This window comes from Coenobita brevimanus, chromosome 112 (assembly GCF_032717465.1).
Source record: "Coenobita brevimanus isolate Jiangsu-jjx chromosome 112, ASM3271746v2, whole genome shotgun sequence".
In the NCBI taxonomy this organism is placed as follows: Eukaryota; Metazoa; Arthropoda; class Malacostraca; order Decapoda; family Coenobitidae; genus Coenobita; species Coenobita brevimanus.
The window spans coordinates 16,911,855-16,929,699 of NC_137065.1; the positions used below are offsets into that span (position 1 = coordinate 16,911,855).

Sequence of the window (17,845 nt, forward strand, 5' to 3'; positions counted from 1 at the left end):
AGTTTGCCATGTAACCTTGATGGTTGCCCTATTCTGCTCAAACACAGTATTATGAACTGAGATATAACATACAACCCTGGACCAAAAATATTAATTTTCACCTGTTTAACAAGAGACCTACTTTCCAACATGTTTTGTACAAAATCAGGAGTGTGTGTGTGTGTGTGTGTGTGTGTGTGTGTGTGTGTGTGTGTGTGTGTGTGTGTGTGTGTGTGTGTGTGTGATGCATGGATATACAAAATTTTTAATACTGAGGAAAATATTATTAAAAAGGTAAATTCTCTTGCCCTAGGAGGGACATATGCAACGTCGATGCAAGCAATTGTGGTTACTTAACACGGGAGAGAGAGAGAGAGAGAGAGAGAGAGAGAGAGAGAGAGAGAGAGAGAGACAGAGACAGAGACAGACAGAGAAAGAGATTCTGATAGAAACACACACACACACACACACACACACACAGAATAAGCCTGCATCCTACCAACAATAATAGCTAATGTCTGCAATTTCGAGTCCTGCATCTCTGCCAAATTTCCATTATTGCACATTTACACGTGACCTATTCCAAGGCCCAGTAGTCCTCCTACACCTCCGCATGTCACCACTTCGGCGCTAACACCCACCATCCTTATTGAATACATGCTAGGGCTGCCTCATACAGGACTGGTGTATTGGTATTAGCGGGGGTATTTTTAGATCAGGAAAGCCTGCTTTTAGGAAATACAAATCCTTAAAGTGTTCCATGCCCCAGTTGGGATTCGAACCTGGGTTCATACGGACTGCAGGCCGCCTGTGTACCGATTCAGCCACCGCCTCCGCCATCATTTGTCCCTGCATCATTTGTTCATTCCCTACTCACACTCACATCCTTACCACAGACAGCGTTATCAGTGTTTATCCTGCATCATCTATTCCCATCTTACTCATATCTCACACTGACGCCCACACCACCGGCAGCATTACCAGTGTCCATCCTGCATCATCTATTCATTCCCTACTCACACACTCACTCCCTCACCACTGACAGCGTTACCAGTGTCCATCCTGCATCATCTATTCATTCCCTACTCACACACTCACTCCCTCACCACTGACAGCGTTACCAGTGTCCATCCTGCATCATCTATTCATTCCCTACTCACACACTCACTCCCTTACCACTAACAGCGTTATCAGCGTCCATCCTGCATCACCAATTCATTTCCTACTCACACTCACATCCTTACCACAGACAGCGTTATCAGTGTTTATCCTGCATCATCTATTCTTTTCCTACTCACACACGCTGAAGCCCACACCATCCTGCATCTTCTCTTCATTCACACACTCACGCCCACACCGTCATACACAGCAGTCCCTGCAAAGCACAAGATACCACCAGATATATTTCAAGTGCAGCGCTATTCCCTGTAATATGTCCCTCATACTTACACTTTTATTTACATTTACAGTGCTAAATAATGGCTGGTAACGGAGACTGCTCCCCCGTGATGACCTTCCCCTTGGCCCCGGAGATCCAGCACGAACTACAGACGAAATTCGGATCTTTTGATAAGGGACTGATGAAGGTTGGACCAGGGCGGTACCTCCTGCCACGGCACTGCAGATTGTACCTTGATAAATATGTCCAGTTCAGGTGAGTAGATTTGTGTGTGTGTGTGTGTGTGTGTGTGTGTGTGTGTGTGTGTGTGTGTGTGTGTGTGTGTGTGCGAGAGAGAGAGAGAGAGAGAGAGAGAGAGAGAGAGAGAGAGAGAGAGAGAGAGAGAAGTGAGTCTATGATCTTTACACACATACAAGGAGAGAGAGAGAGGGGGGGGGTTGCAGGGAACGGTGTAAGGCTTTGAATTTCGTTAAAGCAGACTTCCTGGTCAACCATAAGACCCGCCGATATGTCATAAAAACACCCCTGCTAAAACCAATACACCAAGTCCTGTATGCAACAGCACTACCATGTATTCAGTATAGACGGTGGCTGTACCATGTATTCAGTATAGACGGTGGCTGTACCATGTATTCAGTATAGACGGTGGCTGTACCATGTATTCAGTATAGACGGTGGCTGTACCATGTATTCAGTACAGACGGTGGGCGTTAGCTCCAAAGTGGTAACATGTGGAGGTGTATGATACGCTGAAGGACTGCTGGGCCTCTCGGAACGGACGCATTAAACAAAAAAAAAAAAAAAAAAAAAAAAAAAAAAAAAAAAAAAAAAAAAAACATATACCTCAACGGAAGTAGTATTATCCAGACTGAATCTTCCTCATCATTGATCCTGCCATCTTCCCCACTCCACCTTCAGTTCATCCCCAAGGGGGGAGGCGGTGGCTGAATCGGTAGAGAGGCGGCCTGCAGTCCTGATGGACCCAGGTTCGAATCCTGGCTGGGGCAGGGAACAGTTTAAGGATTTGAATTTCATAAAAGCAGACTTTCCTGATCTACCAGAAGACCCGCCGGCATGTCATAAAAGTACCCCCACTAATACCAATACACCAGTCCTGTATGAGACAGCCCTAGCATGTATTCAATATGGACGGTGGGTGTTAGCGCCGAAGTGGTGACATGTGGAGAGGTGTATGGTATGTAGGAGGACTACTGGGCCTTGAGAGCAGGCTGTGAAGCCTATGCCCAGAGTCGGACACATAAAAAAAAAAAAAAAAAAATCCACATCCACCATCCGTTACCCCCTCCCCACCCTTATTCACCGTGACGTGTAGGTTGTTGAGCAGACCCAGTAACCGCAGGCAAGCAACCACTCTCCACCCAGTTAATAAGGGCACCATAGAGGGCAGCACATCACGCCACAGCTGTATTATACGGTGGTCACCCAGAAGTGTAAACAGTTTCTTGGGTTAAAGGCTACCATTACGTTTGTCAGTCAGCTTAGAGCCACCTGAAGTTGAAAGAGTGGCAATAACAGTGACAGCAAGGATGGGAGTAACAGGAAGAGAGGAGAGCAGACACAGAAAATGAATTGTGAAGGTGGAGGAGGATGTAAGCAGCACTACATCAGGTGAGTGGATGATGGTCGCCACCGCCTACCTACCACCGTGACGTGTAGATAAATAAGATATACCGAATTTCTAATGATGGAAAAATCAGAGATCTAAAAAGTATATGACTAGTGATGACTAACTTTACTCTTTACTAGGGCTCTCACCACAGCCATCAAGGATTACCTTGAATCCTCCGTGAAATACCTTAGATGCAATTGAATTGACTTAAAAAACCCATGTATAATATATATATATATATATATATATATATATATATATATATATATATATATATATATATATATATATATATATAGATAGATAGATAGATATATATATATTTATGTGTGTGTGTGTGTGTGTGTGTGTGTGTGTGTGTGTGTGTGTGTGTGTGTGTGTGTGTGTGCGCGCGTGTGCGTGCGCGCGCGCGCAACAAGTCAGAACAGCGAGAAGAGGAGAATATAACTTTATAAACACAAGAAATTTGTATTTGATTATTACCGCTGCCAACGAAGTTGGAGGAAGTTTTGTATTCACCAGTGTTTCTCTCTTTGTCCACATGATATCTCCAAGAGTTCTCTGTGAATTTCAATGAAATTTTGTGGAAGGGTGGGCCATGGGCCAAGAAAGAATTGATTAGATTTTGGGGCGGATCCGGATCTGGATCCGGAGTATCCCGCACAATATCTCCAAAAATTCTCAAAATTTTCAATAAAATTTTGTTGAACAGTGGGCCATGGGTCAAGGAAAAATTAATTAAATTTTGGGGAGGATCTGGATCCTATATGTTTCACACAATACCCCCACGGATCCGGCAATGACATTGGCGGATGTATGCACTCTCTGAGTGCTTTCTAGTTGATAATGCACTCAAGTTCTCAGTTAAATGGAACGTATTTTTTCTTTCTTTTTTTTTCTAAACAACCAAAAAACATATCTCAAAGAGAAAACTAATAAAATTTTTCCAACAATTTTCCTACATTCATCATCAGCTGCATTACTTACTACATTCTTTAGGGTAGGGTGAAGATGGTTATCCAGCTGCAAATGAGCAATGGATACACCAATTCTTTTTTTTAGTCCATATTTAGTGTGCAGTAAGCTAACCAGGCTTGTACCTTTAAGTGAATTTCTCAGGTCAGTCTAACTACGTCTTAAGTGAAAAGCGTCTCTGCTGAAGCATTTGTGTGTGGCAAGGTTAATGCACATTCTGTTAACTTAGAAAGACTGGGTAATCGTTGTTTTCCATTAACATCAGTCAACAGAAGCTGAGCATTGAGCATTTCGGTTATGGCAGAGAATAGTACGTTTTAGAATGTCAGGGTTAGGTACTTTCACTTGACTATGTACTTGCACTTGACTTGGTTAGGTTAGGTTAGGGTGGTAAGGTTAGGTTCTGATATTTATTGACATTCGCAAACAAAGTTTATGTGTTTTGACGATTTTTACATTAATTACTGTGGCAAAATACGAAAGTGTTCTCGTCCGTAAAATTTGTCTTAGAATAGTCTAAACAATTCAGAAGAAAAAGTACTACAGGCTGGGCTGAAAGTATATATTTATCTAAAATCATTTCGCTGTTAAATTCAGAATTATATGATCAGTACACTACCATTAGGCTACTTACTCACTGCAGTTTCCTTAAGACTTCATAAAATGCCGGAGGAAAGACAGTACACTGACGATTAGCACACCATAACACTGCTACTGGAAAGCCTGCGAATCTGGGCTTGGAACTCGGCGCACTCACCGCACTGGCTGGCTGTGTGGACAGTGTAGTGCGAGTAGACGAGACAGCAGAGATAAGCAGCCGGTCTCGTGGACGTAGTCGTGTACCGTACGGAGTATGGCCTGCCAGGCCCGGCCACCATGTGATGTAACCGTGTGTATTGCCGCTGTTCGTGGCCATTATACCAGATTTTTTTTAAACAAAATATAATGATATTGAATGTATAATGTACTTTAAAATTATCAAAATTACCTTAGGTGTTACCACCATAATGCCCTGAAATACCTCAAAATTACCTTAAAAATTCCATTACCTCAGAGATTTCCTTAGATGAGTCAAAATTACCCAATCTAAGGTAATTACCTTAAAAGTGAGAGCCCTGATAGTAAATATCTTTACAGTAAATATGCAGTTGAGTTTTAACGTGGTTCTTCAAATGTTGGAGCTTTTCTATCCTTCCCTCCCTCCTTCCCTCCTCCCTTTGCTCTCTCTTTCTCTCTCTTTGTCTCTTTCTGTCTCTTTGTCTCTTCTCTGTCTGTCTGTCTGTCTGTCTGTCTGTCTGTCTGTCTCTCTCTCTCTCTCTCTCTCTCTCTCTCTTTCTTCTTCTTCTTTATCTTTTACGTGCCATGTCTGGGAGGTCCAAAAGAAGAAAAAAAATCCTCACGTAAGACGTAGGACTAAAGATACTCCATCAAGAATTCAGGTTATTAAAAAGACTCCCACGACGACTGGGTACTTTATTGGTAGAGGGCTGTGCTACACTCCCGGAGTCTAGTTGTGCTCTGTCTCTCCTAATTTCGTGGAGGGGAAGGTACAGTACGTGTGCTTCAGTTTACCAGTCCGTTAGGCTGGGTTAAGGAATTCTCGGATTTGTACGAGTAAAACAGTCTTCTCCTCGTTCTCTTCCTTAGTTTGCAAATTTGGCGACAGCAAACTCTTAGCGCCAGTTAGCTCATTTTTTTTATGTTTTACAGGACGAATTTTTCCTACGATTTTCATTTCTCTTGTCCAGGTTTCGGCCAGATGACGTAGTGGTGATGACGTTTCCCCGCAGCGGCACGACGTGGACGCAGGAGATGGTGTGGTGTATGACGCACGACCTTGACTTCACCACAGCCATTAACACGCCACTCAGAGCACGATCCCCCTTCCTTGAGTAGGCACCAACATCACTTGATTCTGCTTCACTGGTAGTGGCAGTAGTTGTATAACCTACTTGACTGACCTGTGCAGCTGAGATGTATGGGGTGAGTAGGGTGTGTTTGATTCGCGGCTGCTGGTTGGCCGCCGATGATTTAAATTTACAGCTTTTCTTATTTTAGCACATATATATTTGTATTTTTTAATTGCCTACAATATAAGCAGCCAGGTGAAATATGGGATAATTTCCGAAGCTACAGAGGTCAAAATTAGCTTTAAAAGTTTACTGTTATCAAAGAAAATAAAAGATGATTATAAAGTTTTAGAAAACGATGAATGACTTTGGAAGTAAATTGTCCACCCACGGTGTACACCCACGTCCGCACGTTGCACTGAATCCACCCACGGTGTACACCTACGTCCGCACGTTGCACTGAATCCACCCACGTTGTACACCATCGGCCGCATGTTGCACTGAATCCACCCACGGTGTACACCATCGTCCGCATGTTGCACTATAATATCTACCCACGTAGTACACGTCCGTCCGCATGTTGTACTACAATACATGCCTGCATTTACTTCAGTGTCATCATCGGCGGCCAATCAGCAGCCGCGAATCCAACACACCCTGCTTGCCCCACACATCTCAGCTGCACAGGTCAATCAAATAGACTAAGAGTAGTAGTAGTAATGGTGGTGATGGTGGTGGTGGTAGTAGTAATAGTAGTAGTAATGGTGGTGGTGGTGGTGGTGGTAGTAGTAATAGTAGTAGTAATGGTGGTGGTGGTGGTGGTGGTAGTAGTAATAGTAGTAGTAATGGTGGTGGTGGTGGTGGTGGTAGTAGCAATAGTAGTAGTAATGGTGGTGGTGGTGGTGGTGGTAGTAGCAATAGTAGTAGTAATGGTGGTGGTGGTAGTAGTAGTAGCAGTAGTAGTAATAGTAGTAGTAATGGTGGTGGTGGTGGTGGTGGTGGTGGTGGTAGTAGTAATAGTAGTAGTAATGGTGGTGGTGGTGGTGGTGGTAGTAGTAATAGTAGTAGTAATGGTGGTGATGGTGGTGGTGGTAGTAGTAATAGTAGTAGTAATGGTGGTGATGGTGGTGGTGGTAGTAGTAATAGTAGTAGTAATGGTGGTGGTGGTGGTGGTGGTGGTAGTAGCAATAGTAGTAGTAATGGTGGTGGTGGTAGTAGTAGTAGTAGTAGTAGTAGTAGTAGTAGTAGTAGTGGAAGCAGTTGTAGTAGTAGTAGTAGTAATGGTGGTGATGGTGGTGGTGGTAGTAGCAATAGTAGTAGTAATGGTGGTGGTGGTAGTAGTAGTAGTAGTAGTAATAGTAGTAGTTGTGGTGGTGGTGGTGGTGGTGGTGGTAGTAGCAATAGTAGTAGTAATGGTGGTGGTGGTAGTAGTAGTAGTAGTAATAGTAGTAGTAGTTGTGGTGGTGGTGGTGGTGGTGGTAGTAGCAATAGTAGTAGTAATGGTGGTGGTGGTGGTGGTGGTAGAAGTAGCAGCAGCAGTAGTAGTAATAGTAGTAGTAGTGGAAGCAGTTGTAGTTGTAGTAGTAGTAATGGTGGTGATGGTGGTGGTGGTAGTAGCAATAGTAGTAGTAATGGTGGTGATGGTAGCAGTAGTAGTAGTAATAGTAGTAGTAGTTGTGGTGGTGTGGTGGTGGTGGTGGTGGTGGTAGTAGCAATAGTAGTAGTAATGGTGGTGGTGGTGGTGGTGGTAGTAGTAGTAGCAGCAGCAGCTGTAGTAGTAGTAGTAGTAGTAGTAGTAGTGGGAGCAGTTGTAATAGTAGTAGTAGTAGTAGTAGTAGTAGTAGTAGTAGTAATGGTGGTGGTGGTGGTGGTGGTAGTATTAATAGTAGTAGTAATGGTGGTGGTGGTGGTGGTGGTAGTAGTGTTGTTATTGTTGTTGTTGTTGGTAGTAACATCAGAAGTACTAGTAGTAGTAGTAGATGCAGTAGTAGTATTTGTAGTAATAGTAGCAGTGGTAGTAGTAGTAGTAGTAGTAGTAGTAGTAGTAGTAGTAGTGATGGTAGTAGTCGTAGTACTAGTAGTACTGCTCTTAGTCTATTTGATTGACCTGTGCAGCTGAGATGTGTGGGGCAAGTAGGGTGTGTCTGAATCGCGGCTGCTGATTGGCCGTCGATGATGACACTGAAGTAAATGCAGGCATGTATTGTAGTTCAACATGCTGACGGACGTGTACTGCGTGGGTGGATATTATAGTGCAACATGCGGACGTAGGTGTGCACCGTGGGTGGATGCAGTGCAACATGTGGACATGGGTGTACGCCATGGGTGGATAATTTGCTTCTAACCTCACTCATCGTTTTCAAACACTTTATAATCAAGTATAATTTTCTTTGATAACAGTAAACTTTCAAAGCTAATTTTGACCTCTTCATCTTTGGAAATTATTCCATATTTAATTTGGCTGCTTGTATTGAAGACAATATAAAAATATAACTATACAGGTCTTAAAATAAAAAGAGGTGTACATTTGCATCATCGGCGGCCAATCAGCAGCTGCGATTCAAACACACCCTACTCGCCTCATATATCTCAGCTGCACAGGTCAGTCAAACAGGGTATAGCACTGTACTCAATTTTCTTCCAGCTGATGATCCACTTTCGTGAATGTGGCACCTGCGCACTCCTGCCGCGTGATTGGTTGGATTCAGTTTAATTACTGAAGTATCATATAATAAAAAAATGTACCTTATACTCCAATTCTCATAAATGCTGTTTTGCATTGTCATTGTACTATACAAAGAGACATCAAACGAGTATGTATCTGTGCTTCACCCAAACGGACAATGAATTTGGGGTCACCCCCCAATTAGCGGTAGGAGGGACAATGTCAGGTGGGTCGGGCCTAACATTTCAAATGGGCATAAAATCGTCAATTTTCACCAGATTTACTCTAAACTTGATATGTGTCATCTTTGACTAAATTTCCTGCTGTGTTTATACGCCAGCACTAAAATGACTGCCCAGGACGGGTTTGCTGTGCCTTGGCACCGCTTCTTGTTTGTACCCTTACGTCTTCTGATTTTTCGTTGATTCATGTCATATTCTTGTTGATCAGGACTACGTAACGCCTCTCCCTTAGCGATTTCTTTTGCCTATCAACTAACACGTCAGATTCATAGTAAATTAGAAGTGTTACTTAGTCTCCTCTGTCCTCCATTGAGTAAGTATAATGAGGGACGCCTTCCCACGGTGACACTGAAATGGACAGGTCACTCCCCTGCCTGTTTATACAAAAAAATTTCCCTCAAATCTCTCCCTATCCCCGAAAGGAGAAAGGTGATCGAAAAGAGCAGGACTACTACTACTACTACTTTTTTTTTTTTTTTTTTTTCAAAAATCACCTCCATCCGTTGGGGAATTACATTGTGAAGATCAAAACCAACCTTCCTAATACAGTTCACCATTTGGAGTTGTAATGTGAAGGTTAACACTAACCCTCATACTACTAGTACTACCACCACCACCACTACCACCAGCAGCACCACCACTACTACTACTACTCCTACTACTAGTTGGCATAGACGTTTGGAACTGGAGGGGTTAGATACAGCCTTTATTGTTTTACTGGAAAACAAGTCAGTACTATGGCTCTACATCCTTTTCCACAACCTGGCCTAAAATTGCCGTGTTTCCATCTTGAATGCTGAGTTGTAACAGTTGGTTAATACTAGAATATGATGCTGATCACGAAGAAGTGCCGTGTAAAAGTAGTAGAGACGTAGCAATGCACTTCTCTGCCCCAGAACTACGAGAAATAAGCTGCGAAAGGACGGACATTTGGGCCAAGTTAAAGTGAAGGGAGTGTAGGTGTATATTTTCGTCCTTTTTCAGCTTATATCCAGTTGTCCAATGATAGAATAATAGAAATGCCACGGTGCTGCATTCTTTCCACATCACTTCCTCGTAACTAACACCATATTCTAGTGTTCATATTCTGTTACAACTCCACATTGTAGTTGGAGGGGGTAATTTTGCGCCAAGTTAAACAGGGTATAGATATTATACTCTTCTAACGCTAATTTCGCCTAAATTTGCCATCTCTCCATCTTGGCTGTGGGGGTGTAACAATAGATCATCATTACGATATGGTGCTTGTCATGAGGAAGTGCTATGTTAAGGATGTAGAGATACAGAACTGTAATTTTTTGTCACTGAGCTAGGATTAACACTAGAATATGGCGCTAGTCATGAAGAATTGGTGTGTAAAGGATGGAGAGAGAGAGAGAGAGAGAGAGAGAGAGAGAGAGAGAGAGAGGGAAACTGACAACGATCCTTTTTTTCAGATTTGACTCACTTTCCCATCCAGATTTTCCCCGGCCCAGTTTTCTGGTTGACAGTTTTTTAAAGCAACATCCAGACGAGGACCCGTGCATCACTGGGGTATTTTTGGCCCATGCTGAGTCCGTTCCTTCACCCAGAATAATCAAAACCCATCTGCCCTTCTCACTTCTCCCGCCATCCATACTTGAGAGCTGTAAGGTGGGTGACGTACACACTCTCTCTCTCTCTCTCTCTCTCTCTCTCTCTCTCTCTCTATGGCGGCATAACCCTAAGCTTCGCCATTTATATGATGAAGCTTTTTGTTTTCACCAGTATTATTTTTCATTGCACTTTTTTCTTCGCTCTTGATGGTATTACACATGAAGGAACCCTAAGGTAACCCAAGTCCTTGTGCCAAATATAAATGACCCTGCCTTTTTTTTTAAGGTGGTATACAGTACTCATTTTTATTCTAATAACTGCATATTTGATTTTAAATATCTCACAAACTAATTGAGATACAGCTATTTGGCTGAAGATACTATGATAAAACTATTTGCTGAATCATTTTGGCTTAATATTTTGCCATTTAGCCTACTGGAAAGTACCGAATTCAAATCTCCCCAGTTTTTTCTTTGCAACACGTTTTAGGGAAAATCACAAAAGCTTTAAAGATGTACAGTTCCATATATACAGCTCTGGTCCCTCTTATGATCAGAAAGGATTATGGTTACAGTTAAGCATACGGTTAGCTAGTTATTGAGACAAACGTAAAATTTACATATGAGTACTTCGACACCTTTGTCTTCAGATCCGTTGTTGATGCTACACAAGTAGTTATCTTAGGGTCTTCAGAGCTTGTTCATATTGTACATACCTTCTATACCATCACCAGTATCATTGCTGATGCCGGGAGGAGTAGAGAGAACAGAAAGAGATCGAGGACCGGACGAGCAACGATGGATGAAGCATCTGCTACTGCCTACAACCCACTGAGGTTGGGAAAATTGCAGACCTCAGTCTCTAGGAACCGTGGTTTGGTTCAACGTCAGGACGGGTACGCTTTCATCAAGCACCATGATACTGGCGCTGATGTTTTCGTACACCGCCAGGCAGTTGTTGCACCAAACCAATTGCATCTCCAGCGCTCCCTCAGGGACGGTGAGCTGGTGGTGTTTTGTCTCTTTGGGACTCCCAGGGGTCCTGAGGCTCTGAATGTTTCTGGACAGAGAGGCTTGGCCATGCAGGGTTCTAACTATGCACGACGGCGTCTCATGGCCCAGGGACGCCAGGTCAGGGATCCTGCGAGTCCTGGGGAGATAAGCACCATTGTGTAGATGTGCATCGCGATGACAAAGGCTTTTGTGGGGGTGACAAGGAGGCTTTGTGCTTTCTTCTCCCCAAGATCTTTGAGGAGAATGGGCTGCCTCGCCTTGTCATCCCCTAGTGAATTGCCCGTGATATACACTTTGTTCCTTGCCGACGAGAATGCCGCGCCAGCCAGCTGCAACCTACTGCCCCCCGCATGACACTGCGGAAGAGGCTGAGGCTGGATGCCCCATTTAATTGGAAGACTGCCAGCCAGATCACTGACCTGGCACTGGAGTTGGACACGGCTACGACCACGGCTGAAGTACACCACCTGCTGTCAGAGACCAAAGAGGGTGGGACTATTCTGCCTCTGTGTCCATGGCCGAGGATGTGTCGACCTGCTGCTCGACTGGGGAGGAGGTCGATGAGTCCTCCCCTCCTTAGGCAGAGGAGAAAACCCATCTTGCCCTGCTATTGTGGAGTACAAAGATTGGCTAGATGAATCTTCTTTCCATCACCCTTCATACACTTGCCGCCCACACCCGGTCGTATCAGCTCGAAGCCACACCCTACTCCAACCTCTGTGATCTGCTACAGGCAGCTGACCTGGGTGAGGGGATTGCACCCATTCTGACTGTCAGGGAGGAGGAGGTATGTCTTGCCGATTACAGTATTTTACTTCATGCTCCCACCCCGCTTGGCCCCCTAGATTGGCCGATATGTGTGGTGCTTGAGCTTGCTGGTGACTTGCTTTCCCAGTCCTCCTGGGCATAATGCCCCAGATACTGGGCGATGGCCATAAAGCCATAACTAAAAAAAACATTAATAGTTATGGCGAAGCTTCCTTGTTGTGGCTCCACAAGAAGATTAGGTAACTAGTTTTAATCTATTTTGTTTTCTCTCTCTCTCTCTCTCTCTCTCTCTCTCTCTCTCTCTCTCTCTCTCTCTCTCTCTCTCTCTCTCTCTCTCTCTCTCACTGTTAGTCTTGATCTACTTTGGTTTCTACCGTAGTCGACAAATACAGACTTTGGCAGTCTAATTCTACTTTTGAAATCTGAATCATGGAGATGAAGATGATGATGATGGTGATGATGATGATGATGATGATGGTTTACATTTTCATTCGTAGGTGATATATGTGGCTAGACATCCGGGTGACGTGTGTGTGTCTTACTACCATCATCAAAGACTCTTCAAGCAAGTGAATTTCAAGGGCGACCTGGAAGAGTTCCTGGATTTGTGGTGCCGAGATTTAGGTAAGAAGAGAGAGAGAGAGAGAGAGAGAGAGAGAGAGTGAGAGTGACTGAAGAATGGGACTTTGCCTCTCTTTTTTCTTCTCCCACGCCTTCACCTTCTTTGCCCTCTCTTCTCTCTTTCTTCTTCTTCTCCTTCTTCTTTTTCTCTACAGTTCTGCTAGGGCCATACTGGAGTCACTTAAGCGAGGCATGGGCAAAACGCACCCACCCAAACCTCCTCTGGCTATACTACGAAGACGTGAACAAGGATCCGCTGAGGGAACTTCAGCGCCTGGACCAGTTCCTCGCCACAGGCCTGACGGAAGACGAGCTGCTGCAGGTGGCCCAGCATTCCAGCTTTGCCAACATGAAGGCCAGACCTGCCACTAACATCAGTCTCATCCCGGAATCGCCTATACTGGTTCCGGGAGAGGCTGAGTTTGTGAGGAAGGGTGAGTTTAATTAGCGTCGTCGTTGTTGTCATCATAATCTTAATCATCCTTTTTTTATTTATTATCGTCAGTCATCAAATCATTGTCATTATTATAATTGTTATTGTCTTCATTACCATCATAATCATCATCATCATCATCATCCATCGTCATTGTCACCTTTGGCATCATTATCATTATTATTGCCTTCATTTCCATCATCATCATCGTCTGTCGTCATTGTCGTCATCCCTTTTCATCATCATTATCATCATCATCATCATCACTGTCTTCGTCTTGGTGTTCATCATCTTTGTCGTTACATCATCATCATCGTCATCATCATCATCATCATCATCATCATCGTCATCATCATCATCATCATCATCATCATCATCATCATCATCCCTGTCTTCGTCTTGGTGTTCATCATCTTTGTCGTTACATCATCATCATCGTCATCATCATCATCGTCATCATCATCATCATCATCATAATCATCATCATCATCCCTGTCTTCGTCTTGGTGTTCATCATCTTTGTCGTTACATCATCAATATCATCATCATCATCATCACCATCATCATTATCATCCCTATCTTCGTCGTAGTGTTCATCATCATTGTCGTTACATCATCATCATTATCATCATCATCATCATCATCATCATCATCATCGTTATCATCATCATCGTTATCATCATCATCCCTGTCTTCGTCGTAGTGTTCATCATCATTGTCGTTACACCATCATCATCATCATCATCATCATCATCATCATCATCATCGTCATCATCATCATCCCTGTCTTCGTCGTAGTGTTCGTCATTATTGTCTTTACGTCATCATCATCATCATCATCCCGGTCATCATCTCAGTGTTCATCATCTTTGTCGTTACATCATCGTCATCATCATCATCATCCCTGTCTTCGTCGTAGTGTTCATCATCATTGTCGTTACATCATCAGTATCATCATCATCATCATCATCATCATCATCATCATCATCATCGTCATCATCATCATCCCTGTCTTCGTCGTAGTGATCATCATCATCATTGTCGTTACATCATCGTCATCATCATCATCCCTGTCTTCGTCGTAGTGATCATCATCATCATTGTCGTTACATCATCATCATCGTCATCATCATCATCCCTGTCTTCGTCGTAGTGACCATCATCATCATTGTCGTTACATCATCATCATCATCATCATCACTGTCTTCGTCGTAATGTTCATCATTGTCGTTACATCATCAGTACCATCATCATCGTCATCATCATCATCACTGTCTTCGTCGTAGTGTTCATCATCATCATTGTCGTCACACCATCATCATCTTCACTCACCTCATTACAAGCCAGTGAGACAAAGTAGGTTAAGCATGTCAGGTTTGAATGACCAGGTTACAGTATGCTAAGCTGGGAATACAACGATACACAAGATGGATGGTATATTGCACCCTTGTATCTTGTGGTCCTGGCTCAGTCTGCTGGTATGGGGAAAGCAGAGATTTTGGCTTCATCATGAAACTACTAATCCACCATGCAGTCAGTGAAAGCATAAACGTGGAGAGTATTAAGGATGTAAAGTTTTATGGAAAGTAGTAAAAAAGTAGAAAAGAGGGAGAGGGAGTGGGAGACCAAGGACGAGATGGAGGGATGGAGTGAAGAGGTATGTGAGACAGGGAAATGTGAGATGGGGGGGGAGGGCTCCAAAATGGTGGGGGCAGGGTGACATGGAGGCTATTTGTTTGTGGGCACCCCTTAAAGCGTCTGGCTGTAGATAGATAAACAGAAAAGATTTATGGGAAGTAGTTGCTGTTTACGCTGACTGAGCCGTCCCTACAACACATGTACCTATACTGTCACTGGGTAAGGAAGCTCCCTAACACCTCTTCCTTAGTTATTTATTTTGGGATACGACTGGTTATTATCTTTTTGTACGTTATTTTTTGCAGAGTATGGTGATGTTAGTACTTATGTAACACTGAAGAGTACAGTAACGTGTAATAAACAAACCTCTTAGGAAAAAGTGTCAGGGACCTTCCTTAACTCTCCAAAATGGTTTGATGGCAACTGTGCCAGAGCAACAGCCCAAAAGTCATTAGCATAGGCCTATAACTCTTACTTAAAATCAAAAACATCTGAATCACTCTCCCAATTTAAAATCGCTAGAAATCATGCAAAAGCTGTATTAAATCTAGCTAAATCAAACTTTCTTCAATAGCAAGCATCAAAACTACTTAACAACCCTAATGACAATAGAATATTCTGGTCAACTCTTAATTCTTTCAATAATAACTTTAACAAGTTATCTTCCATTCCCCCACTAAAATCTTCAGATGGCAACGTTACAAATGACCCGCGTGGGAAAGCAGATAAAATCTTTGCCAGTACATTTGCCAGAAACTCTACCATAGACGATACCAGCCAGAATGTCCCAGTATTAGAACTTGACTCTCCCGAAATTGTCCCACTTAAAATACAGACAAGATACATAAAATCCATCCTAGACAATTTACCCACCAACAAAGCTCCAGGCCCAGATGGAATTTCGCCAATTGTTTTGAAAAAGTGTTCCCCTGAACTTGCCTCTGTTCTAGCTAAATTACTGAGACTATGCATACTTACTTCGTCATTCCCAAATTCATTGAAAGAGGCCAATATTCACCCAATTCCGATGAAAGGAAGTTCCTCTGACCCCTTTGATTACAGACCAATAGCTGTCACATCTTCTCTTGGTAATGTATTTGAAACTTTAATTAATAAGCACATTGTTAAACATCTTGAATCCAACAACTTAATTAGTGATAGACAATATGGTTTTCGCCACGAAAGATCCACAATTGACATACTCAATCACCTAACTCATACCATCCATCAATCATATGATCTACATGGAGAAACTCATGCAGTAGCCCTTGATATTTCTAAAGCTTTCGACAGAGTATGGCACCGTTCCCTGCTGTCCAAACTCCCCTGCTATAGACTAACGTCTTTTGTTCCTTTGATTTCTTCATATCTTAGTGACAGGAAAATAAGAGTAAAAGTAGATGATGTATATTCCAATTTCCACTCAATTAATGCCGGCGTGCCGCAGGGATCAATTCTGGCGCCAACCCTATTCCTGGTTCATATTAATGATCTCTTATCTGTCACACACAGTCCCGTTCACTCATATGCAGATGACTCAACACTACATAGTTCATTCACACTCAGACACCCAATTACAAAGTCGAATATCTCTACCTCTCAACTCAGTACAGCCATCTCCATAAATCAAGATCTATCTACGATCAGTGAATGGGGACAAAATAACCTTGTCTCTTTTAATGCTAGTAAAACTAAATATATACAGTTTACTAATAGACAGATATTGCCAGATTCGTACATTACCTTCAGTGCTACTAATATTCCCATCTCCAAAAGTATTGAAATTCTCGGCGTCTCACTTAACAATGCCCTCAGCTGGACCTCTCATGTCAGATCACTTGCTAAAACCGCCTCAAAGAAACTTGGATTATTGTACAGAGTCAGTAACTTCTTCGCTGATGAGCAGTTAGCTATAATTTATAAGAGTAATGTGCGCTCTCAGCTTGAATATTGCTCACCCTTGTGGAATGGTTGTGGAGAGGTTGCATTAAAACAACTAGACAAAATTCAGAACAAAGCTGTTAGAATCATTAACAACTCTGCCATTACAAATAAACTACCTCCCCTGCAAGTAAGAAGGAATGTTGTCTACCTTGCATTATTTTGCAGATTTTTTTTTTTTTTTTTTTTTTTTTGGCAAATGCTCAGATGAAGTTGCGTCCATGGTACCACCTCTCCATGTCTTCCCTCGTGCTACTTGGGCATCTGGTAGCGTTCATGACTGGAATGTCACTCAGCCATATTGCAGAACTTCTGCCTATTAGAATTCTTTCATTCCCCGAATTCCATCTCTCTGGAACTCGCTTCGCCAGAGTTGTTTCCCTCCAATTTTTAACCCACAGCTGTTCAAGTCTAACTGTTACAGATATTTTATGAACAGAGGACACCAGTAATCTGGTGTATGGATTATTTTTTTTTTTAATTCATTTGTTTTTCCTTCCTCTGTTCTGTTTACAGAGAGAGGAAAAAAAATAAACTAACAAGAATACGGGCCATTGTGTAATATATGGACCACCCTTTACTAGAAACAGGTAAATATAAGCTGAGTGAGATTAAGGTGAGCCCACAGATAAAGGTGAAATAGCATGTTTTACCTGACAAAGATCCATAACCCTTTGTAGCTCAGTTGATGGCCAAGCGAAGTCAGACTGCAAGGTCAATTTAACTATTAATGAGGGAGGCTTATGTCCACCTCATTACTAAATTTCATCTAAATTCACGCAACTGCGACTTGGTTTTCAAGTTGTAGGAGTGGCCCAGTTCCATCAAGTTAATTAACACTGAGTATTGTATGTTCTCAGTGGCAGTGTTCTCAGTGTTCATCCTGTGTTCTTCTCTCCCTACAGGTGCCACTGGGGACTGGGTCAATCGCTTCACTCCCCAAATGAAGGCCAAGTTCCAGGTACCATACTCACAAATTTTCTTGAGCATGATTTGAGTATGAGATTGTTACTTTATGCTTTTATTTCCACTCCTGACACTTCATGGCCAATCTTGAGTTAGTATTATGATGAAAAATTTATACCAAAGACAATGATCTGTGATATTACTGAACCA

At 42.7% G+C, this 17,845-nt stretch overlaps 1 protein-coding gene across 1 annotated transcript; it reads left to right on the top strand.

The window, feature by feature from the left end:
• The first annotated feature begins 1,457 nt into the window (after positions 1-1,457).
• Positions 1,458-13,165, top strand: LOC145418117 (sulfotransferase 1C4-like). Its single transcript, XM_080286643.1, has 5 exons — positions 1,458-1,633; positions 5,732-5,875; positions 10,231-10,372; positions 12,594-12,720; positions 12,873-13,165. The coding sequence occupies exons 1-5, from the start codon at positions 1,458-1,460 to the stop codon at positions 13,163-13,165; spliced, it is 882 nt and encodes a 293-aa protein (XP_080142769.1).
• Positions 13,166-17,845: the final 4,680 nt, after the last annotated feature.